The sequence below is a fragment of the Sphaeramia orbicularis genome, chromosome 21 (genome assembly GCF_902148855.1).
Source record: "Sphaeramia orbicularis chromosome 21, fSphaOr1.1, whole genome shotgun sequence".
Classification (NCBI taxonomy): domain Eukaryota; kingdom Metazoa; phylum Chordata; class Actinopteri; order Kurtiformes; family Apogonidae; genus Sphaeramia; species Sphaeramia orbicularis.
This window is the reverse complement of record NC_043977.1, coordinates 34,960,976-34,987,067: the sequence shown is the minus strand read 5'-3', so window position 1 is coordinate 34,987,067 and position 26,092 is coordinate 34,960,976. Positions and strand designations below refer to the sequence as shown.

Here is a 26,092-nt window from a genome sequence, read left to right as displayed (position 1 = left end):
TAGTTTAAAATCTATCTGTCTATTTATCTGTCTGTCTGTCTGTTTTATACGGTGGCCCAGAGGTACAACAGGCCAAAAAATTATCCACTAGACGAAAAAAATTATCTACTACAAGAAAAAAAAGAGAACAGCCTAAAAAAAATTATCCACTAGATGAAAAAAATTATCTACTACAAGAAAAAAAAGAGAACAGCCTAAAAAAATTATCCACGAGATGAAAAAAATTATCTACTATAAGAAAAAAAAGAGAACAGCCTAAAAAAATTATCCACGAGATGAAAAAAATTATCTACTACAAGAAAAAAAAAAGAAGAGAAAAACAGCCCAAAAAAATTATCAACTATAAGGAAAAAAAAAAAGAGAGAACAGCCTAAAAAAAGTATCCACTAGACAAAAAAATTATCTACTGCAAGAAAAAAAGAGAACAGCCTAAAAAAATTATCCACTATAAGAAAAAAAAGAGAACAGCCCAAAAAAAATTATCCACTAGATGAAAAAAAAAATCCCCTATAAGAAAAAAAAGAGACCAGCCCAAAAAATTATCCACTAAAAGAAAAAAAAGAGAACAGGCAAAAAAAAATTATCTACTACCCCAAAAAATTATTCACTATAAGAAAAAAAAAAAAAGAACAGGTGAAAAAAATTATCTACTATGAGAAAAAAAGAGAGAGCAGCCCAAAAAAAATATCCACTATAAGAAAAAAAAAACATCATCCACCTTTTCAATTACGGGGGCGCTGTTTACCCGAAAGGTGCCTTGCTTTAAAATTAAGACCACCACAAAAAATAAAAGGATAGGCTGAAAAATTTTAAGGCTTTCGGCTAATGTGGCTAATGCTAAGGAAGTACCCCACCGGAAGTGGAGGTCGTGCGCTAAAAAATAAAGTTATTTTAAAATATAGATATTTCCATTAATATAGTTTGCAAAGCAGTTAAATGATTAAATACGGTTCCAGTGTCTGCTCAAGGTTAGGCATGGGCGTTAAATGGTTAAGGTTAGGGTTAGGGTATGGTTGGGGTTAGTTTTCAGTGGTAAATGGCCCTTGTGTGCACTGTGTGAAGGTTCGTTGCTAAGCTAATGCGAAAAGTTGACGGCAACTTTGTGAACTACCAGTGCGAGTAAACAATTGTGTGATTACGGTGTTGAATTGTTCAACTGCCTGACATTCAATATCATTTTTGATGAATATTCGCTACAAGAAGTTCTAAAATTATTTTATTTTGAGAGGAGGAGAAGAGGAGCTTCCTGTGGAGCTCCACTATCATGGCATCGCCCATTTGTTGAGAGACAGCAAGTGCATATTGCGGCACCGACACCTGGTGCCGTGGCACCTCGGCTGGTGCCGCGAGGTACCGTGGCACCTCGGCTGGTGCGGCACCACGGTTGATGCCGCGAGGCACCACGTACCATGGCTCGGCACCACAGCTCAGCTCGTTGCCAGGTGCCGAGGCACTGCGGTACCACGGCACACATCTTTATCTCCACAAAATGTCCTTCTTGATCTAGTGTTAGTAAAGACACTCCGTTTGAGTTGAGGAGGAGAGGTCTACCTGCAAACAAATGGGCAATGCCATGATAGTGGAGCTCCACAGGAAGCTCCTCTTCTCCTCCTCTCAAAATAAAATAACACAAAGTTGCCGTCAACTTTTCGCGTTAGCATTAGCTTAGCAACGAACCTTCACACAGTGCACATAAGGGCCATTTACCACTGAAAACTAACCCCAACCATACCCTAACCCTAACCTTAACCATTTAACGCCCATGCCTAACCTTGAGCAGACACTGGAACCGTATTTAATCATTTAACTGCTTTGCAAACTATATTAATGGAAATATCTATATTTTAAAATAACTTTATTTTTTAGCGCACGACCTCCACTTCCGGTGGGGTACTTCCTTAGCATTAGCCACATTAGCCGAAAGCCTTAAAATTTTTCAGCCTATCCTTTTATTTTTTGTGGTGGTCTTAATTTTAAAGCAAGACACCTTTCGGGTAAACAGCGCCCCTGTAATTGAAAAGGTGGATGATGTTTTTTTTTTTCTTATAGTGGATATTTTTTTGGGCTGCTCTCTTTTTTTTCTCATAGTAGATACATTTTTTCACCTGTTCTTTTTTTTTTTCTTATAGTGAATAATTTTTTGGGCTAGTAGATAATTTTTTTTGCCTGTTCTCTTTTTTTTTTTTTCTTTTAGTGGATAATTTTTTTGGCTGGTCTCTTTTTTTTCTTATAGGGGATTTTTTTTTTTCATCTAGTGGATAATTTATTTTAGGCTGTTCTCTTTTTTTTTCTTACAGTGGATGATATTTTTTGGGCTGTTCTCTTTTTTTTCTTGTAGTAGATAATTTTTTTCATCTAGTGGATAATTTTTTTAGGCTGTTCTCTTTTTTTTCTTGTAGTAGATAATTTTTTTCATGTAGTGGATAATTTTTTTTAGGCTGTTCTCTTTTTTTTCTTATAGTGGATAATTTTTTTAGGCTGTTCTCTTTTTTTTCTTGAAGTAGATAATTTTTTTCATCTAGTGGATAATTTTTTTTGGCTGTTCTCTTTTTTTTCTTGTAGTAGATAATTTTTTTCATCTAGTGGATAATTTTTTTAGGCTGTTCTCTTTTTTTTCTTATAGTGGATAATTTTTTTGGGCTGTTCTCTTTTTTTTCTTGTAGTGGATAATTTTTTTCATCTAGTGGATAATTTTTTTAGGCTGTTCTCTTTTTTTTCTTATACTGGATAATTTTTTTGGGCTGTTCTCTTTTTTTTCTTGTAGTAGATAATTTTTTCATCTAGTGGATAATTTTTTTAGGCTGTTCTCTTTTTTTTTTCTTGTAGTAGATAATTTTTTTCGTCTAGTGGATAATTTTTTGGCCTGTTGCACCTCTGGGCCACTGTAGTTTTACTACTGATATTTCATAAATATATACAGTACTGTGCGAGAGTTGTAGCCCAACATTAAGTTTGTTGGTTTAATAAAGTTCTTAGGACCACAAATATACAATTTCCCTGTTTGGAATCAATAAAGAATGTCTGTCTGTCTGTCTAGGGCACAGGTGTCAAACATGCGGCCCAGGGGCCAAATGTGGCCCGTCAAATGATCCAATCTGGCCCGCAGGATGAAAGTGCAAAAATGAACTTGAACGGTCAAGGTTGTCCAAATCCTTTTGGTTCAGGTTCCACATACAGACCAATGTGATCTCCAGTAAAAATAACAACACCATAACCCATATATAATGACAAATATACATTTTCTTTGTGAAAATTTATGTGGAAAAATTTAAGTGAAAAAAATAAGATTACACTGTGAAAATATTAACATTTACAAAACTATTCTTTCACAATAAAATGCAAATAAATACATAAATAAAAACAAAGATGAACAACCCGAAATGTGCAATTTTAACAATATTCTGCTTGTTACTAAATGTTTTGTGCATTTATGGATCTACTGTGATCTGTGGTTGTGTTAATAATAATAAGAGATGTAATATTGTAGAAATTGTCCAAATTTTAGTTCCAAACTCCAAAATTTTAACAATATTCTGCCTGTTACCAAATGTTTATGTAACACTGTGTGTAAATGCACATGTATAAATAATAAGTCAAAACACAATATTGTTAAAATTGCAGTAATTTTTCAAATGAAATTTCTGTTTTTTCAGGTTATTCACATCTTTTTTGTAAAATGTAAATATTTTCATAATTTAATTGGGGGGTTTTTGTACTAAAACAAAAAAGAAAAACTTGGATTTGTCATTATTTACAGGTTATTAAGTCATTATTTTACTGGTCTGGCCCACTTGAGATCAAACTGGGCTGAATATGGCCCCTGAACTAAAATGAGTTTGACACCCCGGGTTTAGGGTCTGTCCGTGCTATCTGCATTATATTTTGGTGTCCCTGTTACATGGCAACACGTATTAAACATGTATTAACAAAATACATGTTGCCGCGTAACGGGGACACCAAAATATAATGCAGATCAAGGTCAAGGTCAAGGTTACTTTATTTATACCCGTAGGTAGGTTTGTTTTGCAGTCTAGGTGATTGCCTTGACGTTACAACAACACATACATTGAACATTCAAGACAGGCACTTGATCACGCTTACAGACAGGACAAAAAGACAGGACAAAAAGTGCTCAGTGTTCCACCATTCATCTGTATAGCAGCGTGGATAAGTAAAAGAATAAAATAAATAAGATCAAATAAATAAAAACAAGATGCAATAAAACACAATAAAAACCAGAAAAGATAAAATAAAAACAATCTGGGATTAAAAACCAGGATAAGAACATAAAATTTAAAAAATTAAAAATTTGAAGTCACAATAATAATAAATAGAGCAAAGAAATGGAATAAATAACTAAAATAAGTTAGTAAAGTGCAATGTCACTGTTTCTTATTGAGCTCAGTGACGGCAACAGGAACAAAGCTATTTTTATAACGCTGTGTCCTGCACCTTCGGACTAAGAACCTCCGTCCAGAGGAAAGGAGTTGAAATTCACCTCGTAAAGGATGGGAGTCATTGTTAAGAACTGATGAAGCCATCCTCTGTGCCTGTTTAGTGTACAGGGAGGCGGGACAAGACTGGGACTCACCAATCAGGCGACTAGACCATCTCACTATTTGATTTAGTGAGCTTCTCTCTGCAACTGAGGTCTGACCGAACCACGCCACCAGACAGAAAGATAAAACAGACTCAATAAAGGAACAATAAAGTTAAAATGGTTCGGTCAATGTGGAAGTGTGCCAGTTTCCTAAGGCAGTGGAGGTGCTGATGGCCTTTTTTACACACAGATCTACAGTTTTCATTAAAACTCAGTTTTTCATCAATTATCATCTCAAGGTATTTGTATGATTGCACTTGCTCTATAGTCTGACCTTTAATTAAAGTGACTCCGTCCCTGTCCTGTTTTGTCCTAAAATCGATAATCATATCTTTTGTTTTAGATGTGTTCACATGAAGGTAGGACTCCTCACACCACTGGACAAAGTCATCAGTAATAGGGCCGTGACTGGTCTCCCCCTCTTTGAGCAGGCTGACAATGACTGAATCATCAGCATACTTAATGATGGTCCTGTTTTCATATTCACTCTGACACATATTTGTGTAGAGAATGTATAATAATGGTGACAGGACACAGCCTTGAGGAGAACCAGTGGAGGAGAACACTGGGTTGGACAGAACCCCATTCATCCTCACTCTTTGGGGCCTGTCTGTTAAAAAATCTAAAATCCAGCCCATCAGGTTTTTACTGATCCTAAACTGTTCTAAAAGCCTTTTAATTAAAATGTGGGGCTGGACTGTATTAAAAGCAGAGGAGAAGTCTATAAATAAAAGCCATGCAGATGCCCCTTTACCCTCCACATGTTTAAAAATCATGTTTAAAAGAGTCAGTATGGCGTCTTCCACTCCTCTATTGGGCCTGTATGCAAACTGCATAGGATCCAACTCATGCTCTGTCTTCTTTAAAATCACAGTCTTAACCAGCTTCTCAAAGACTTTCATGACTACTGAAGTCAGAGCGACAGGCCTAAAGTCATTCAAAGTTTTTGGATGGCTGGACTTAGGGACAGGGCCACGACAGCATCCTTCCAGGGAATGGGCACATGCTGTGTTTGCAAGGACTTATTAAAAATAAACTGAAACACAGGACTGAGTTCGTCAGCACAGGATTTGATAAGACGACCACTGATGTTGTCAGGACCCTGGCTCTTGTTCATCTTCACAGAGCTGAAGGCCTTTCTGACATCGTTCAGTTCAATGGCAGAGTGCTGACTGTCCTTCAGGTCCTGTTTCAGCTCTAAAATGTCTTTACTAAAATCAAAAGAATTAAAATGAACACGATAGCACGGACAGACCCTCTATCTATCTATCTATCTATCTATCTATCTATCTATTAGGGCTGAAAAATATATCGTTATCGTGTCGATATCGAGATATGAACATTCAAGATATTAATATCGAAAAAGCAACGATATAAACGATATAGATTTCCCCCGTGCTTGCCCTGCATGTACAGCTCTGGAAGTCACAACAAATTTAATTTTATTTTATTTATTTATTTATTTATTTTTTATTTTATTTAATTAATTTTGTACTTTATGTTAATGTTAATGACTGGCAGTCAGTTCTTATAAATAAAACTGCACTTTCCACATTCTTTTGTATTATGATGTTAGTATTTTTCTGAAAAATGCTTGGTTTTCACCAAACCCATAGTCATATTGTATCGTATCGATATCGAGATATCTGGCATGAATATCGAGATATGAAATTTTGTCCATATCGTTCAGCCTTACTGTCTGTCTGTCTATCTATCTATCTATCTATCTATCTGGCTGGCTGGCTGGCTGGCTGGCTGGCTGGCTTACTATTGATATTTCATAAATACATATAGTAATGTGCAAAAGTTGTAGGCCAACATTAGGTTTGTTGGTTTGATAAAATTCTAATGACCACAAATATGCATTTCTCAGTTTCCATATCTAGAACTTTACTAAACCAACAAACCTAATGTAATGTAAGTCTAAAAACCTCTTATGAGCTCAGAAAAATAAACCTTTCTTAATTATTTAAATGCCCACAAGGTGGCAGCACATACAGCCATCCCTTAAGGAAAAAGCCACTGCTTGGAAAATGAAAGGCGGGTCCCAAAAGAGGAGGAGAGAGGGTCTGAGGAGGGGGAATGGGAACAGGGAACAGAGATCAGAATCAGGCAGAGGGAGAACATGGTTGTCAGTCCGTCACCGGTGAAACAGTCTGTGTACCCTGTACCCAGCGTCTAAGACCCTCTCCAGCTCATTTCCTGTCTCTCTGCTGTTGTCACACTGACAGATGTGGTTTTCCAGTCAACCTTCAGACAGATGTGGAAGCTGCTGCTGCTGCTGCCCTCACCGCATGAAGAAGCTGCACAGATCCGCGTGGAGGCAGACGGACGCAGCATGCCACCTTAACCAGCCCTGAGCTGTCCACGTAAGTACTACACTCACACACAACATGTGGGGCTCCAACTAAGTACCCACTACATTTTAGGTACTCCTATTATTATTACTTAACTCTGCTGCTATGCTTATTTATCAGCTTTACATTTATTTACACTAACCTGTCAGAAGAGCTGCAGTGATTTATTGATTAATCAATTAGTCACTGGTCAAAATAAGTCTCAAACATATTTTTGAGGTGGATTAAGTTTGTGATGACTGCTTGTTTCAGTCAGATGTGACATGAAAATTAATATAACATGGGTATTTTTAATGCATTTTTAAAGCATTTTACTCCAATTGCTTTTAAAGTATTACATAGTGCTTACTGAAACAGTATTTGCACAGAGCAGTATTCTTACTTTGTCACAGTGTAATCATATACCACAGTATTGGCACTTTATTTTACTTTATTACTTTATTAGATAACACTTTATTTTATGATATTGTTACTTTTGCTTTATTGTTATTCTACAGAGCAGTTTTCTTACCTTTACTGTGTCATAATATTCTTATATTATAGTAGTCATAGGTTTACAGTAAGTATTTATTGTAGAATTTGAACTTTTCTTGAAATAAAGTGCTTTTATAATGCAGTAGACATACTTTTATTGCAGCAGTGTTTTATAGATGTAACACTGAACATCTCTTTAAAAAAAAACAAAAATTGTTATCGTCACATCTACAAAAATATGACAATGAGAAATATGACAGTAAATGAATTATTTTATGCTTTGCTCAGCGTTGCATCACATCATTAAGGTCAGGGGGGGGGGTTCTATTTGGTGTTGTTCTTTACAGGTGTTTTCGGTTTCCTCACACCAAAGACATGCACCTCAGTAGGTTAAATAATAACTCTAAATCACCTGTAGGTGTGAAGGTGAGAGTGGATGATTGGTATGCAAAATGATTGAATCACTGAATGCATTAATGAGTGAACAAAAGGAAGATGTCCCTTTGTACCAAAACTTATGTTGTTGTTATTGTTGTTGTATTTCAATAATGAAGTAATTGCTTAGTAGCAAGCATGCTAACTCAACACAGAATGAATGCAAATTAACAGATACAGATGGTAGAAACCAAACTTGTGCTGATAAATTTTAATGTTTTAGCTTCGATCAAACACTACAGAAGTAGATCACCTCCACCCGCTGTGACATTAGTATGATGTTCATACATAAGTAGCAGTAATCCAGCTATATTAGATATCATCACCTTTCTAAAATAATTACCCAAGTAATTTTTTCAGATTTTTCAGGAAACAAAAAAATCTTAACCACAAATGTAGTATTTAATGATTTAGGCAAAAAAGTAATTTTTGTCAAAAAATATCTATATTTTATGAAGGTGACAATATATAACAATGTCACTTAGATTTTGGATACTTAAAGGAGTGATATTTAGCTTTTTTAAATGGAATTATGTGTTTTAAAACATTTCCCTGTGGTCTACATAAACTGTAAATGCTATGCTTGGGTCTGAATTCTTCATTAATTCAACTCCACATGTCCATCTTCAACCCTATTTCTGAGTAATGACCCTTTAAATGCAAATGAGCTACTTCACGCCACATCCCCTCCAGGTTGTTGACCGTGCTGCTCTGTCCTGTTCAACCAACAACTAAACATTTTAGGTCATCGGCTTAATTTTGGACATATTTTCAGTATGGACTACAACCGCTGCTGCCGACAAACAATTATGACATACTCGGAGAAATGTTCACCAGAAGTCTTGACCTTATATGTGCAAATGTCATGACATAACTAGTTATAAACATAACAAATTAAGCAGGAATTAAAACGGGTTGTAGAAATCCCCTCAATTTTTGCAGAAATGAATGTAAAGATAGCTTTGCAGCACCTGGAGGGTTCAAATTCAAACTTTTTGAACTATTAGGGTCCAAATACACAAATAAATGTACCAAAGACTAATAAAAGTGGATTTAGCAAAATATGACCCCTTTAAAGTACAGGGTGACACAAAAAAACGGGAACTTTTTAACAATCCAATAAAACCAAGAGTGATGGAAGAAAAATATTTTATTCATGGTAATTGAAACCTTAAAACATGCCATTTAAGAAACAATGATGGAATTTTCATTTTTTTAAAATTACTTCCTGTAGATGGCGTCCTCCTGCACGAATGCATTCTTGAAATCTGCTGTTGAGATTCCTCATTGACCGCTGCAACATCTCAGCTGGGATACTGTGAATTTCATCCTGAATTCTCTGTTTTAACTCATCCAGAGTTCTTGGTCGAGTCGTGTACACTTTACTCTTGAGATAACCCCACAAGAAAAAATCACAAACGGACAAATCTGGCGATCTAGGGGGCCAGGGAACGTTACCGAATCTTGAGATCACACGGTTACCGAACAATTCTCGCACAGCCGCCAATGGTTACTAAAATGGGGGTGTGTTTACTTGCTCAAGGTCACTGTCTCGCAGTGCTGCCACTTGCTCATGTCTGCCAATACGCACTTCAAAAATTCCCGTTTTTTTGGGTCACCCTGTATATTCAGCTAATAATCTTTGTGTACTTTTAAAATAGTGTTGTGTGACATAAATACAATGAAATAGTCCCATCTGAAACAGCCTAATCTGATGTGTGTACTGTGTGCATTTTACCTAAAATAATCTCCAACTGGTTTTATATAAAGTAATATTAAACCTACAGCTGCTCCTTATCAGCTGTGTTTTTATTCAGACATGGGCTGGCAAAATGTAGCTTTTCACTGAAATACTGCTGCTATCCTTTGTATTACATTCAGGAGGAAAAGTTTGGAAAAATCAGTACTTGTTCTCAGTCAGTCTGACCAAACTGATGAAAAGAGAGTAGAACTGAGATTAGGCAGTAATGACACTCTGGAGTTCAGTTTTACAGCCAACTAATTTGATCTAAGTGTACAACAGTTAATGAAAATAAGCCATCTGCGATACTAATGCAAGAAAAATGCATGAATGGGTTCTTTGCCAACAGCTGTATATAAAGATGGGAGGGGTGTTTTTTATAAGTCCCCATGACAAGGCTAATTATAAGTTTATATTAGACCTACATATTCCTTCATTATCAAAGACACAAATATTATTTTATTTGGACTCAGCCACATATACATCATCCTGCTGCCACAAATACTACGGTGGCAAATGGAAAAAAAAAAAAAAAACATATTGAACTACATGGACAACCCTCTAATCCACAGGTGTCAAACATGCGGCCCGGGGGCCAAATCTGGCCCGCCAAAGGGTCCAATCCAGCCCGAGGGATGAATTTGTGAAAAATTGCAAAAATTACACTGAAGATGGTGTGAAAATCATTTTAATTCAAGTTCCACATACAGACACATACAGTCCAATTAGATTTCAAGTGGGTCAGACCAGTAAAATATTATCAGAATAACCTATAAATAATGACAACCCCAGATTTTCTCGTTGTTTTTTGGTGTAAAAAAAAGTTAAATTACATGAAAATGTTTACATTACCAAACTATACATTTACAAAAAATGTGAATAACCTGAACAAATATGAACAAATGGAAATGTCTTAAGTAAATGCAATTTTATCAATACTCTGCTTGTTACTAAATGATTTGTGCGATTGTAATGCACATGTGTAAATGATAAACTGATAAACCGAGGTATAATATTGTTAAAATTGCACTTGTTTTTCTTAAGACAATCCACATTGTTCATGTTATTTAGATTTTTAAGGAAACTTTCTAGACATAAACCTGATCATAATAGAATTTTACTTTATTTTACTGTTATTATTTTACTGGTCCGGCCCACTTGAGATCAAATTGGGCTGAATGTGGCCCCCGAAGTAAAATGAGTTTGACACCCCTGCTCTAATCCATAAAGGAGTTCTTGTCAACTATATCCTGTGTGTTGTTTATCATTCTATCATTCAGCGTTCCAATATGGTAGTTTTGTGTGTGTTATAGGAACTTTGTATTGAAGCCTTGAGTCTGTTGTCTTAAATGTTGTGCCATTAATTTTTTTTTTTTTTATTAGTTTCCTACTCTGAAGTATTGGACAATTGCATTTCTTTTGCAGACAGTCATCACAGACAGCAAAAGGAGACCACCAAATTTGTCAGAGCTCAGAGGTTAAATCAGCACAGGAAATAACCCACTTATCCACCACAAATACTATAAAAGGAATGACACAATCTAGTGACATAATGATGGATAATGTTGTGTCGCTGGTGGCAACAGTATAGCTCAATATAGCCCATATTACTGGAATACAGAAAAAAAAAAACTTTTTATGACATTTTAGCAGCAAAAGCCATCAGTTTGTTCTCTGCAGCTGCTGAGAGAGAGAGAGAAAAAGGAGAGACATTGAGAATAGATGGATGACAGAGGGGGAAAGAGGGACTGGAGCAGAGAAAGAGAGGGGGAGGGATGAGGGTGGATTAGGGTGGGGGTAAGATGATGTCAGAGGAATGCATTGAGCCTCTCCTTTAACAAGCTGGAGGCGTGTGCAGTGTTGGCTACCTCACACACAAATGCTTTAGTATTTATTGGCTATTGTTACCTTTTAGTTAGTAGTCCACGGTCTAAATTTAAGAGGGATTTGTGCAGAAGTGGAATGCAATATTCATATTTATGCTTTCATTAGTATACACCAATCAGCCATAATATTCTGACCAATGACAGGAAAAGTGGTAAAAATGTGGATTATTTCCTTACAGTAGCACATTTCCCTGTCTTGTATATATTAGGCACCAAGCAAACCTAAAGTCCTCAAAGCGGATGTGTTAGAAGTACAAAAATGAGCAATGTAAGGAACTGAGTGACTGACTAAGTCCATATTGTAATGGCGATGACTGGGTCAGAGCATCGCCACAACTGCAGGTCTTGTTTGGTGTTCGTGGTCTGTAATGGTTAGTTCATCCATCCGTCCATCCATCCATTCATCCATCCATCCATCTTCTACCGCTTATCTGGGGCCAGGTCACGGAGGCAAAAGTCTAAGCAGGGATGCCCAGACGTCCCTCTTCTGAGACACCTCCTCTAGCTCTTTCGGAGGGATCCCAAGGCATTCCTAGGCCAGCCGAGAGACTGGGTAATGGTTAGTACTGACCAAAAAATGGATTGAGGAAGGACATCCCAAACTCAGGACCACTGAGTTTCTGTGGGAGGTTTGGACAAATGAGTCCGATCCATGAAGGTCCACCTCTCTACTTGCAGGACTTCAGGGATCTGCTGCTAACATCTTTGTCCAGATACCACAGTACACCTTCAGAGGTCTGGTAGAGTCTAGGCCTCGGGTCAGAGCTGGTTTGGTTGAAAAAGTGTAACCTAGACCATAGCCCCTTTTACACAGCACTTCTGTTCCTGGACTATTTCACCTTTTTTCTGGAATGACGTCTGTGTAAATGAATCATTCGGTCCCACCTCTGTCATGGCTCTGTAACACCTCTGGAGGTAGTAACAGAGCTATGGTGAAGGTGGAATCATGATTCTGGAACGCTATGTAAAAGGAACACCTATTGCGTGTGCGATTCCTGGGGGGGATTTAAAAATGTACAGTGTACAGTAAACAAACATATCAACACAACCAGAAAGATGTCGAACTGGGGAGACGCAGAGATCTGTGAGCTGTTGTCATTTTGGGTGGAGGACTCTATCCATGCTAACATTTATGGAACAGTGAAAGACTCTGGAGAGGTTAGCAACACCGTTCTGCTCTTGCGTCACCGCCCCTTTGATTCCAGAACACAGGTCCACTATGTAAAAGTCCAGCCTGTCTCACCTCTGTTACTTCTTTTGCTTGGCTGTGGAAATTAGTCAATGGTGGTATAAAGGTGGGATCACCATCTCACCTTTTTTCTGGAATCTCTGTGTAAAAGTGGCCTGTATTAGACAGGTGGTAATAATCTGCTTCTACAGGTGCTAGATTGGTTGAGATCTAGTTGTTATCCTTTAGATACTTTTGGTAGGTTCTAACCACTTTACATTGGAAAGGAACAAATAGGCCAGTGAGTTGACCATCATAATTTCTCCTTTGTCAAAGTTGTTCAGATCCCTACTCTTGTCCATTTTGCTGATTTTAACACTTAACTTCGAGGGCTAAATGTTCTCTTGCTACTAAATGTGCACTTGCATCACCGCCCCTTTGATTCCGGTCTGCTGTGTACAAGTCCAGGGCTAAATGTTCACTTGCTACCTAATATATCCCATACACTGGCAGATCCCGTTGTAATGAGATAATCAACATTAATACCACTTTATCTGTCAGTGGTCAGAATGTTATCGCTGATATGTGTATAATCATCAGAAAATATGAACTGCTGTGTGTTTTACTACAGCATGTCCACATTCGAAGAACATTAACACTAGCCCTCTTAACCCCCTTTAGAACTCAAGTTTCTTGTGGGAATGGATTGTTTCATTACCTTCCTACCGTCCAAGGTCCTCCACCACCGATTCTACTATGTTAAATCACCATCTTTCTATACTAGCTCAAACCAGACTTTATATCGTCTTTTGTTTCTCTCATAGGCTGTGACATCCATCATTAAGGTGTTTTACTCTCACCTGCTATAGCAGAGTGAAGACCATTGTTATCATGTTGGTGATTAGTTGGTAGTGTTCCACAACTTCACCACTAGATGTCTCTAAATAAAACACACTGGACCCTTAAAAGGTTAACATCAGCAACAGCATATTTGTCTTAACATGAAAGGTAAATGTGCTTTGTTGATCCTGACTATCAAAAAAAGTTCACAGAAACTCCTTTTTTTTCCCCTCCACCAACAAAACTAACAGTTCTACAGTTTTATGACAACACCGTTATTATACTTTCTTGGTTTAATGAGACTACAGAGAAAAATGACACAATCTCTGTGTGTCTGAACTGTAATCCTTTCCTAAATCTTTCATTTGTTTCCTAAACCTAAGGACTTTAACAGCCAGGGATGGAAACTTCATTCTCAGGCATCAAAATGCTAATGCTCGACATCTACCAATCAGGTCTCTTATTACATAATGTCCTGATTGCGTAATGGTTTGAAGGATTTCCATTTAGCTACATAAAAACTGATGGATGAAATGAGAAATGTCAGATTTTATTAGTATTTCCATCTCATTTTCCTTCATTTGAGCTTTTAGTTATTTCCAGCTCTGCTCTGTTATATTTCAGTGGCAGCTCGTTGGAGACTTAGCACCAACAATTTTACAACTTAAATGAACATCTATGGACGTGGACCTCAAATACCTCACCATCAGTGTGAGGAAATACACAGGAAATTAAACTATAATTAACAGTTAGACAGCAGATTGGTAATCACAGTTAACTTTCAGCTAAGATTTCATGATTGTGACTTCCATGCATCCACTCCAGGCAACCTCCTTCCTCCTGTTGGGAATCATTTAACACTTCATTCGTTCAGTAATTAAGTTTCTTCCGAACATTACCCGGCACTGATTGTACTACACAGAAAAAAAAATGAAAATATATTCCTCAGCATTCACACTGGCATATGTAGAAAATCTGTAAAATCACTGTGGTCTTTCAAGGACAATGAAAGTTGTTTTCACCATCCTTGCACCCAATTTCAAGTGTTGTTTAATGTTCTGTTGTCAGTTCTGTTTAGCCCCGTTCTCAACATCCGCTCCTGCAGCTGGAGTTTGTTGCAGGGATTACAGAGGTGGACACATAGAGAATCGAGAGAACATAGCCAGAAAGAAAGAAAGGAAGTGACTGATAGAAAGTAAGATGGACAGATGGCAGGAGAGGAAAAAGTGAGGGATGTAAAATGTGTGGGAGAACCAGACTCTGGGAACAGCTGGAGAGACGATGACTAATATTAGCAGTGAGGTAAGGCGGTGAAGGTTGGAAGGGACAGGCTATATGCATGGAGGGCAGCTGCTACTGTAAACCAACCTCAGTGAAGTCAGCTTTATTTATAGCCACTTAGTCATGACACCAGAAACAGGAGTTTAAGGCCAATTTGTCCTTTAACCCCTTAACGTCAGCCCTTCCCTTTAAACAGCTTGTTAAAGTCCTCCTGTTCTGCTGTATTTATGCATTTTCTAGTTTGGCTTCCTGCATGCCCTCATTCATTCTCCAGTATATTTGCTTTACCACAGTCCTTTTTATGGCTCCGAAGCTTCAGTTTCCATAAATGTATAGAACGGGAAGTCTCTTACACTTTTCCTCAGTGTTTATGCTCAACTTCACTGAGTGTGAACCACATTTGGCTGCAGAGAGTGAATACACATGGCGGGTTTTCCCTACCATTAAGGCTAAGGTGCAGCACCTGACCTGAAGAAAAACTATCCTTAGATTTTCCTTCCACTTACTGGAGTGAAAATATTGCATATTAACCCAGTGTAAGGGGGTGCCTTTTGTGGAAATAACCATTTTAACCCTATAACGCCAAACATATCATCTGTGATGCATGAGTTTTGAATAATAATAATAATAATAATAATAATAATAATAATAAACTTTATTTGTATAGCACCTTTCATACAGAAATTGTAGCCCAAAGTGCTTCACACTGATTGAAAAAAAATACAATATTAAAATACATTTAGATTTGATTAGAAATACAATAAATAAATATAAATATAAAAACAGCGCACATTAAAATATTTGATTATGCATAGAATTTTTGAAGTGCAAGAAATAAGATGAAATGTGAGAGAAATACAATAAAATAAAAATAAAAAGAAGCCCTCTACATCATCAGTGTGACTTTTTTTTTCTTGAAAAACCTGATGTATACAATTAGATACATGCAATACACAGATTTTGCACCAGGGGGAGTAATTCATTTGCCAGAGACCTTTCCAGTGACGCTACAAGATTGTCATGAATGAGGAAGGAGGCAGAACTTTGCAAATCTTGAAAAGGAATTACCAATTTGTTAGACATGTTTGTGTTATGTTATGCTTTTGTTTGTTCAAAAATAATAATATTTGAGCATTGAGACCCAATGTATCAAATATGATACAAAATTGAAACTCATACTGTACATGGAAGTTGATATTTGAAAAACGTTTTTTTGGGGGGAGTTGTTCAAAAGGACCAATAAAGGCTCCAGTTTCAAAGAAGTGGAATTTTCTGTCAGTGATTTAATGGTTCAGGCTTTACAGGGTTAAAAATGTGTGATGAAAATGACTAATAATCATTTAACCCTTTAAAACCTAGAATTATTTTTTTGGGCAATGTTAAGTTGATATTTTTCTTTAAAAGTGACCTTTGCAATTTTTCTGCATTTATTATAATATTATCCTAGAATAGATAGATAGATAGATAGATAGATAGATAGATAGATAGATAGATAGATAGATAGATAGATAGATAGATAGATAGATAGATAGATAGATAGATAGATAGATAGATAGATAGATCAACAATCAGTCAATCAATCAATACATAAATGCATTTATTTCCTCTGAATTATCTAAGAATTAATTAGTTACCATTTAGATATTCATAAAAAAGCTCAGTAAATACAAACAGTATTATGTCAAAACAGTGAAAACTGAAGAAAAGGGAGTTTGCCAACAAAATATATCAATAACTGAATATAAATCAAGTGTATACAAGCATTGTCATTTATCAGACTACATGGAATTTACTGGTGAATCAATGTTGCAGAAGCTGATGGTGTTTCCATGTTCATTACAGAGCCTCTGAGCATCCAAATGGGTCATATCTGTTGACCATGAAAAGCTGAGAAACTGCATTTTACCTGCATTAATAGGATTAACAGTTCAGACATTTTAGATCAGTAGATGCTTTTGGCTGCAAGTGACTGTTTAGATCTTTGAGTGTTAAACTGGTATCAGAATGAATATGTATTTAGCAGTCTATCAGCTCTAAAACATGCAGTTTGTGTCACATATTTTGATGAAATACAGTCCTGGCAATTAAAAATGAGTTGAAATTCTACTGCGAGCGACAAACTAAATCTGTCAAAGATCCAAAATTACTGACAGAGAAAATAATTCAGACAGAATTAGCTTGCTGAGGTATCAGCTGGTGGTAAGCTGGACCAGCCAATTAGGTGTGAGTTTGACTCTTTTCCTCTCAGTAATTTTGATCATTAAGACATTTGGCGTCTGACTTGGATAAAGCAGTGTTGTGATGGGGATTACTTTGAGCTGAATTTTTACAAGTCATTCCTTTTTGGTCACACAGACATCTGTTGAAACTATCAGTACTGTCATTCAAGGCTGTATAAGAAGAACTCAGAGCTCTGACAAATGTATTTTTCAGTTTTATAAACATTACTGATATAATTTAGTCCACATCTCACCTATTCTGTTGATGCATAACTGCTGTTCAGCCTTTTCAAATACCCACAGATTTAGTTTTTGAAGCATTAGTTGCCAGGCAGTAGTTTAAGAACAACCCTCCTGCTGATCCATCATCACATCTGGTGCTAGTTCTGGGCTACTTTAAGATATTTTCAGAAAGTAGTTGTATACCCTTCAAATCTGTGATTGATTTATCTAAATATGTGAAAATTTGCTCCAGAGTTTTCCTAGAAGTGCGATTCCACTAGATTCCAACATCACCAAGGGGGTCAGTCCACAACAAACCCCTGCTGTTTTGATTTACATGCAAACTGAATGTCTAGTTTTTCTTTTTCAGAGACAATGTAAATCAATGTTACTCTAGTTTTTTGGAGAGGTTTGTTGTGTTTTTGTTTTTTTTTTTGTTGGTCACAAAGTTTAAGTTGAACTCATTGATCATGACTATCCTGATTGTAGAGTTCTAAAAGTACAAACAAATTCATTGGACCATGATGTTTATTTTATCAGTGAGCATATTTACACAGTTTGGCCAAAAAAAAAAAAAAATCCCCACCTGGATTTAACAAAGCAAATAGGTAAGATCGTTCCATTGGATAGTTAAAAGAGTCAAGGACATATTTTTTAACCCTAATGTAATGAGAAGCGTCCTTTAACAACCGTCAGTTTGATACAGAGTATAAAGATTGAACTGTTTCAATGGAAAAAGCACATGTGGTCTGAGGAGTCCAGACTGACCCTGTTTCTGAGACATAGGGGCATCAGAGTGAGAAGAGAGGAGGATGAAGCGATTACCCATCATGCCTAGTGCCTACAGTGTAAGCCAGGTACAGTAATGTTATGTGTCCATGAAATATTGTAAATAAATGTTATGGCACTGCACAGGCTTATTGAAACAATGTGAATGAAATAGTTCATGCATGTGATAAACAAAGCTAAAAGCGACTAAACAAAAAAACGTGACTTTTTACCTCCGCCAAGTGTAACGGCGGAGGTTATGTTTTCATCAGGGTTTGTCTGTCTGTCTGTATGTTTATTTGTCTGTTAGCAAAATAACTCAAAAAGTTATGGACGAATTTTCATAAAATTTTCAGGAAATGTTGATACTAGTACAAGAAACAAAGGATTAAATTTTAGTGGTGATGGGGGGGGTCTGATCTGCCTTGGCGGAGGTCTGCGCTCTCCAAGTGCTTTTGTAGTTTTCTTTTTTTTGCCTGGCTGTGTATTTCTCTATGTTACCACAAATATTGCCTTGTTAAACCCTTCATTTGTAGAGCTAGCATGTCACAAAATACTCCCAAGAAACCCCACAGCCAAACCCCACAGCCCGCTGTACCTCAGACCTCCAGAAACATTACGAACGCCCTGCATATGTGAAGGTTTTTAAAGTTCTACAATGACTAATCTGTCTATTTTACCAACAATTTCTGAACGAACACACTTTTTGATAGTTTAGCCTTATTTATGTAATCAATTTTCGCTAATTATTAACTTATACCATATAACTTATACTCTGTGTTTCTTGTATTAAAGGTATGCGGAGTGAAAACAGCTGATAATTGACCACAGACTGAACTGATGTCTTCTGGGACTTTACTTGATTCAGATCAGGGAAAAAAAAAAAACTAAAGGTGTGAAAATGCCCTGAAGTTGGCAGATCAGTGGACATTATTTAACTAGGGTCATATGGTTGGAAACTTCAGGAAAATATTCTAAAAACTTCTTAATGAGTTGGATCTAAGACTCAGTTCTTAGTTAAGATAATGTGTTTCCCAAAAAAAGATACGTTTTTTTTTTGTTTTTTTTTTGTAAAGTGAAGAACTGGCAGACTAATAGTGACAAATTTCCATCCACTGGCAATGTTGGCAAGAAATGTACTGGTCTGAAATCAGTAACAGCTTTTCTTTTGTATTATCCACAGCAGTAGTTTGATCATACTCCAGTCAAACAATATTTATTTGCTTTTGTTACTCACATTCTGGGAAAAGCTCTTAGAACAAATCTGGAATAAAGTCAGGAAAAGTTTCTATAAATAATGATCCCATGTGAGTAGTAAGCTGCAGGAAAGAGGAAGCGTTTTGTAGAGAAACAAAATGCTGAGACACCGTGAACACACTGAGGCATGCGTATGTCTCATAAACCAGTTCATCACTTTTGTGTGTAGAACAAGAAGAAACAGAAAGATGCCAAAAGCAAACGGAGTCACTGAGAATGTTAGTATGTTTCACTATATCACACCCAACATGACTCACAGTAGTCCCATCTCTTCCCTCACATGCCATACACAGTACTTTACATTTGGCCACGGACTAAATTGTTTTTTCCAAATATTCATTGCATCATTGCTGCAGTACATAAATCTGACTAAAATCATTCTGATTAGAGATATGAACTGAACTGTTTACATGGACTCTAAGTAAAAGAACCTGATAAAATGTGAGTTTAACATTTAATTAGAATAGAAGTGGTTTAAGAGTCTAATCTGCTGGAAACTTACTGATTTTGACTGTTAGTCTTGTAATTGTCTTTTAGCTCAGTCAGTGTATCTTTTGATAATCGGATTTTCTTTTCAGAAACAAAATAAAAACTAGCGGTTAATTGATTTTCGTTTTAAAATGCAGGAATTAAAATTGAATTTCAAGGCGATTTTCTTTTTCAGTGTCAAAACAGATAAACCACATTTTAAAAAACAGATTGATTTTCATTTTCTCTTTCTAATAACACAAAAGAAAGTTAGTACCTGACAGAAATGGAAAAAATGACCAAAAACGGCTGTTTTTTTTTTTTTTCATTTTCTGAGACCAGATGTCAGTTTTAAGGAAAAAGTGCTAATGCCTAGGTCACAAATATTCTTACAAACGATGGGTTTGTATGAATCTTCCAGTTCATACAAAATCTGGACATCATAGACATGTTCCTTCCAGGAATGTCTACTAAAATCAATCAGTTTTTAAAATTTGGTATATCTGTTTTGATTCTGAAGAAGAAAAACGCCTTGAAATTCAATTTTAATTCTTGCGTTTTAAACGAAAACCAATCAACCACTAGTTTTTCTTTTGTTTCTGAAAAGAAAATCCAATTACTAAAAGATACACAGAGCTTCTGAATTTTACCAGTGGTCTTTGATTCAGTCGATGTTTGGTTGATTACAGTTGTTTTTTGTTTTTTGTTTTTTTTTATTTTAAGGTCTCCAATACAACTGTTGTATCAGTCAAATGTTTTTCTGCCCATGTGTTTCTCTTCAAGAAACAACAGATTTATTCCAACTAGAGAGATATGTTTGGATTTTAAGATATTTCTCACCAAGCATGAATTTTTCTGTGAAAAACTGGCACAGACAATTGTAAAAATGGATTTAGTGGGTTCTTATGGAAGCTTTCACATTCTTGCTGAACATTTTTTCAAACACACCTTTAGTCTCTGATCATTTACACATGCATAGATATAAGTTTGAGCAATAAATCCATTATTCATTATTAGGGGTGCAACGGTACACGTCATACCATCAACCGAACGGAATGTCCTTCACGGTTCGGTACGAGCACGTACCGCGGTACAGCTCATTTGTCATTTTCAAATGACATTTCCGGAGAACTCATGTTTATATTAGAGCTTTGCAAGATGACTGACTTATGGAATTCTCCGGTCATTGGTTGGAGCTGGACGCGGAGCACAGCCCTTCTACTTCCAACTACCCTGTTCAGTATTAACATTCGTATCCACATTAGTAAAATCTCCTCTGTCGACGCCATGTTTGTAATTACTGACTTTGTTCTTGTTCTTCCTCTTCTCAAAAAACTTTACTCTTCTTTGTGGTATTCGGCCAGTATGGTAATTTAGAACGGTGCCCTCTGGTGGACTGATTGAGAAACACTCATTCTAGCGCACATGATGCATGGAAGTATGAAGGCAGTGACGCATGACAACATTTGAAACGGACAAACTTATTTACGTAGGTAAAGTGAACATGAATGAGCCTTAAGGCTCTCCATCAGTTCCCAGTTATGTTTCAGCACACAGCCGTGAACCGTGACTCAAGAACCACAATACGTACTGAACCGTGGATAACCTGTATTGTTGCATCCCTATTCATTATTGTACGACAATATTCAAGTAGGCTATCGAGTAATTATAACACATGATCCTTAGACCTAAGTACCTATGAAGTAACTTTACATGAGCAGCACAAAAAGAACATTACTGTGTTTAACAAAAGTTATTTTAAACAAACTTCAGAATGTAACTAATCTGAAAATATCACCTGTAGAAAATATTTTAGTAATTCACAATTGGTTTGTATATATTGGGATAAAGTTACACAGATTTTACGTAGATTTTCCATTTTTTCAAGCTACAGTTTTGCATTGCACTCATGTGAAACAGCTACAGTGTTTATGTTGTTATTAGACTGACTGTCTCTGCTCAGGACAGTCTCATGAGACATCTGTAGTCAGAGTAAGTTGTTATTCAGATGATCAGTGTAACATTAGGGTCAAACCCAGCTACTGCTGGTTACAGCTGGAGGTCGCAGGCAGAGTTAATTTATCCAGATGTTATCCAGATTGTTTGACTTGCAACTTGACTGCAGCATGTTACTCCCTGTTTCTTTTTCTGGTTCTCTGTTCTCTCTGCTGCACTAAACTAACAAATGCACTAAAATGCTCCGCAAATCTGTGAAATAAAGGAAACAGTCCCAAGAAAAGCCCCATTATCCTTTGAGTCAGTGTGAGTCACAGAGTGTTTTAACGTATTTCATACTTAAAATACTTATGGCTGGGTTTAGCTCAGTGTAAACAGCTTATGAGTCAGATGATGTTACGGTGATGTGTTTTTAATATGTCCATGACTTTGAGGTCATTCAATTCCTTTCTTTCCACTAAGTGTGAGTACGGTGTGTGTTGTATCATAAACCAAATCAACTTCTGAACAAAGTTGTGTGTGATTTAACATGCACATGCAGCTTAAAATGGTGTTCTTCATTTTTCATTTCTCATTTATTTGTTAATTGTTTACAATTAGATTGCAGTAGTGTGTATCCTTATTTTATTTTGAAAGTTTGAAAAGTTTGAAAGTTTGTTTCGAAATAACACTTTTCGGTGTAGATCTTTGTTGGTGAAGCTGATCCTAAAATCCCATCATCTGAATCTGAGCTTTTTTGTTGAACAACTTCTGCATCTTTGACAAATTACTGCTTGGTTGTAGCAACCTATTTTAGGGAAAAATATTTTTCAAAAATACCCAGGAAACCTCAACTAAAAAAGCAGGCAGGAGCTAATTACAGTGGAAATGATCAGTGAGTTGTCAGTCTGCTGCTGAATGATGTCTTTGGAAACCGTGTTTAGACGGTTATGTGTATTTTGTCCTTAACATTGGAAAATCCTCCTCCCTGTCAAAGAAGAAATGATGGGGAAAAGTTGACTCTGGACGTTAAAACTGCTCAGTCATCCCACATTTCCACACTTCCTGGACAGGAAAATAAAGCAGCCAGTGTTTCATTATTCCGTTTTAATGTGGCCTTTTTCACCACAGCGCAGCACGACGCAGGAACCTCTCAAAGCGGTCGTACACCATCCGCAGTAGCCTGAGGCCTGGCAGGACCTCTCCCCAGTAAAACGAAATAAGTGGCTCAATTATATATGTGTGTGTATGTGAGAGAGAAAGAGAGAGGGAGAGAGAGAAAGAGACAGGGCTGGGCTGCAAATAAAGAGCTGAATTCAGCTGGCTCTACGTCTTAAGCTGTAAAAACAGATGCAGAGCAGAGAAGGTTACTGTCGGACACAGAGCGAGAGAGAGCGAGAGAGAGAGAGGCTTTCTTTGTGAAGGAAGTTCTGCATTGAGTCAAAGCACCGAGCACATCTGAGAAGAGTTAGTGTCAGAATGTGTATTTTTAACAGTTGTGACTATGGAGTCTTGTTCAGACTGCCAATCCAAATCTGTTTTTTAGTCGTACCCATATTGATTTGAGGGAATTTTTGATTGTAAGAAAAAAAACAAAACACTTAGTGATACCTGAAGTTAGATCCAGACTGTATTTACAGATGGAAATGCAATTCCAGTCAGAGTCGTGCACATGCATGTCACCACTCAAACCAGACTGTAAAGTGTCTTCTCTGTAAAAATAACATGACACAATGAAGACGTCATATCCAGAGGGGCAGAAGTGCTGGACAGAATCCATGCCACTGCTAGCTACTAGTGTCATTACACAGAGAACAAAGGGAACAGACATCGAAATAATCTGTCTGAGGTGGTTTTTTGTTTAGTCAAAGCTGCTTCACCAGCACAGCCATAAGGGATTGGACCAGTCAACTAGTCTGAGAAAAAGAGGAAATTAAAAAGCCCAGCGGCCCATTGCAAAACACCAACATGTGGAGATTAAGTGTGTGTGTGTTTGTGTGTGTGTGTGTGTGTGTGTGTGTGTGTGTGTGTGTGTGTGTGTGTGTGTGTGTGTGTGTGTGTGTGTATCTGCATCATTTATGCAGGATCCATCTGCATCAGGTTCTGGTTCCAATCTGGCTGAATCTGGTCTGTGCCAGAGTTTTCATGTCCAGAGGATGTTTGTGAGAAGAAAAGCTTTTGTGACAAACAAACAAATATACTTCAGTCAAGTGAAGTATATTGAAGTGTAATACCACATACCACATGTCACTCCAGCAAAGTCTGGCACTAATGGACTTCTACTGAACTGCATGGAAATACTATAGATTGTTGGGTTTTTTTGAGACAAAAACATAAAAAAACACTAAATAAAAATTTTAATGAACAATGGATTGTTCTTTCATCCTACCTTTCACAGCTCTTATGAATGAATGAAGTTCTCAGAATAGCTAAAAACTAGTCTATTTTTCAAAATAAAAATAGAATTAAACTATAAAGAGAGGGAAAAAATCAACTATATTATTTGTTAGACAGGTTGCTGATGTCTGACCACAAATCCAATATGGTCTGATTTCAGAAACAAATCTGAAGCAGAGACTCTTGAGTATTGTTCACTGTTGTTTATGTATATTTTTCCTTCTTTGAGTTAGTTATTTGTTTATTTATTCGCCAGCATAACTAAGAAAGGCACTGGTAAAAGATTATATGTGTATTTGTATGTTGTGTATATGTATAAACATATATAAGTGTATAGGGATGAATGAGTGTGTGTGCGTGTGTGTGTGTGTGTTTGAACAGATATGTAAATATAGAGGAGTAATGTAAAAGGAAGAGGAATATATATTATTAATAATATTGAAGGGATAGGGGGTGGGATTAAATAAGTTGCATTTCTTCCCACCCCTTTTCGGGCATGTAAATGGAACCATTGTGCTTTTCTTCTGCCTAAGATTGTTATGATTCTTGATACTTGTATTATTATATATGTTTTGCTAGTGCATATATGTTAAATTTCATTGCATGTTCGGACTAAATCACTAAATCAATCAATTTATTAACTGCAGATTGTTCTTGTTCACAGCTTCTTCTGTTCTTCCATAATCTTCATTTGGTGAAGATGTAGCCTGTTGGATCTCCATGGAGATGTCTCCAAACACCGTCTCCTCTTCCCTGGCATGGTCACTGTGGTTGCTGTTCCTCCTGACCCCCGTCACAGTCTCCAGCCCAACATCAGAGACTTCTCTACCTGTTAATATTACGCTGTTGTTCGACAGCGGCGCCCCCAGCTACAACCTGCGGAACTGCAGCTGCTCCTCAGACGTCAGGGACTGTGACGAGGCTTTGGCCAACTCACTGTGCAGATGCCACACTGTCCTGCGCTCAGCTCTGCCCTCTGCTGGACTCAGAGAACCTGGAAAGCTGACGGTCTGGATGAAGGAGGCGTGGGTGTTTGAGGAGCTCCTGAACAGAAGCACAGTGGCTCATTTGCGTTTGTCTTTTTGCGGAATTAAACCAGTAGACAGTCAGTACTTGGCTCTGGTAGGTCTGCAGTCCCTCAGGATCCACAGTGCAGCACCAGAGGCTGTTTACCGAAACCAGGAGATGACAGTAACTCCTGATGCTGGAGTGGCAGCAGAAATGGAGGCCCTTTCCTTTGACTCCACCTCTGCTTTCCATGTGACGTTTTTGGATGTAGCGGTGCTGAACGGGCTTTCCCCTCTGAAGGCCTACAGTGTGATGGGACCGTCTGCTGCTGCGCTCTCTCAGAACTTCCCCCACATCTCCTTGCCACAAGTTTCACCATCCTCTGCCCCTGATACTGAGTCTACACACTCCGGAGAGGAGACTTCAGAGAGTTTGCACAACTTGCTTCTTACATTTGTTTACTGACAAGTGCAGATGATGCACACAAATAATGCATTCCTGATATTATAGGTATTCATAACTTAATGCTGCTACTGCTACTGCATCTTCTATGTCTGAAAGCAATTTCCTGTCAAATCCCCTCCTTATGACGTACATCTACACTGTCGATGTTCAAATCGTCAACACTTTGGGTATTAATATATAACAAATGGCTGCCAATATTCACGATTTTTTCATGCAGAAAGTTTTCATTTTTTCTGCTCTCATGAAAAACACAATATTCCTTCTAAAACACAGGTGTCAAACATGCGGCCCAAGGGCCAAATCCAGCCCACCAAAGGGTCCAATCCGGCCCGCGGGATGAATTTGTGAAAAACTGCAAAAATTACACTCAAGATATTAACAATCAATGGTGTCAAAATCATTTTAATTCAAGTTCCGCATACAGACACATGCGGTCCAATTAGATTTCAAGTAGGTCAGACCAGTAAAATATTATCATAATAACCTATAAATAATGAGAACCCCAAATTTTCTCTTTGTTTTTTGGTGTAAAAAAAGTAAAATTACATGAAAATGTTTACATTACCAAACT

The 26,092-nt window shown here is 37.1% G+C and overlaps 1 protein-coding gene across 2 annotated transcripts in view; it reads left to right on the top strand.

Annotated features, from left to right (window-relative positions):
• Positions 1-25,803, top strand: part of LOC115412897 (uncharacterized protein C21orf62 homolog) — a 49,954-nt gene extending 24,151 nt beyond the window's left edge. Inside the window, exons 2-3 of one of the 2 annotated variants that reach the window (XM_030125567.1) lie at positions 6,832-6,969; positions 24,713-25,803. In XM_030125567.1, the coding sequence (XP_029981427.1) occupies positions 24,769-25,521 (753 nt within the window). In that variant the 5' untranslated portion in view covers positions 6,832-6,969; positions 24,713-24,768 and the 3' untranslated portion in view covers positions 25,522-25,803. Of the gene's footprint in view, positions 1-6,724; positions 6,970-24,712 lie in introns of those variants that run through there. The other variant, XM_030125565.1, reaches the window with a different exon arrangement.
• The last annotated feature ends 289 nt before the right edge of the window (positions 25,804-26,092 follow it).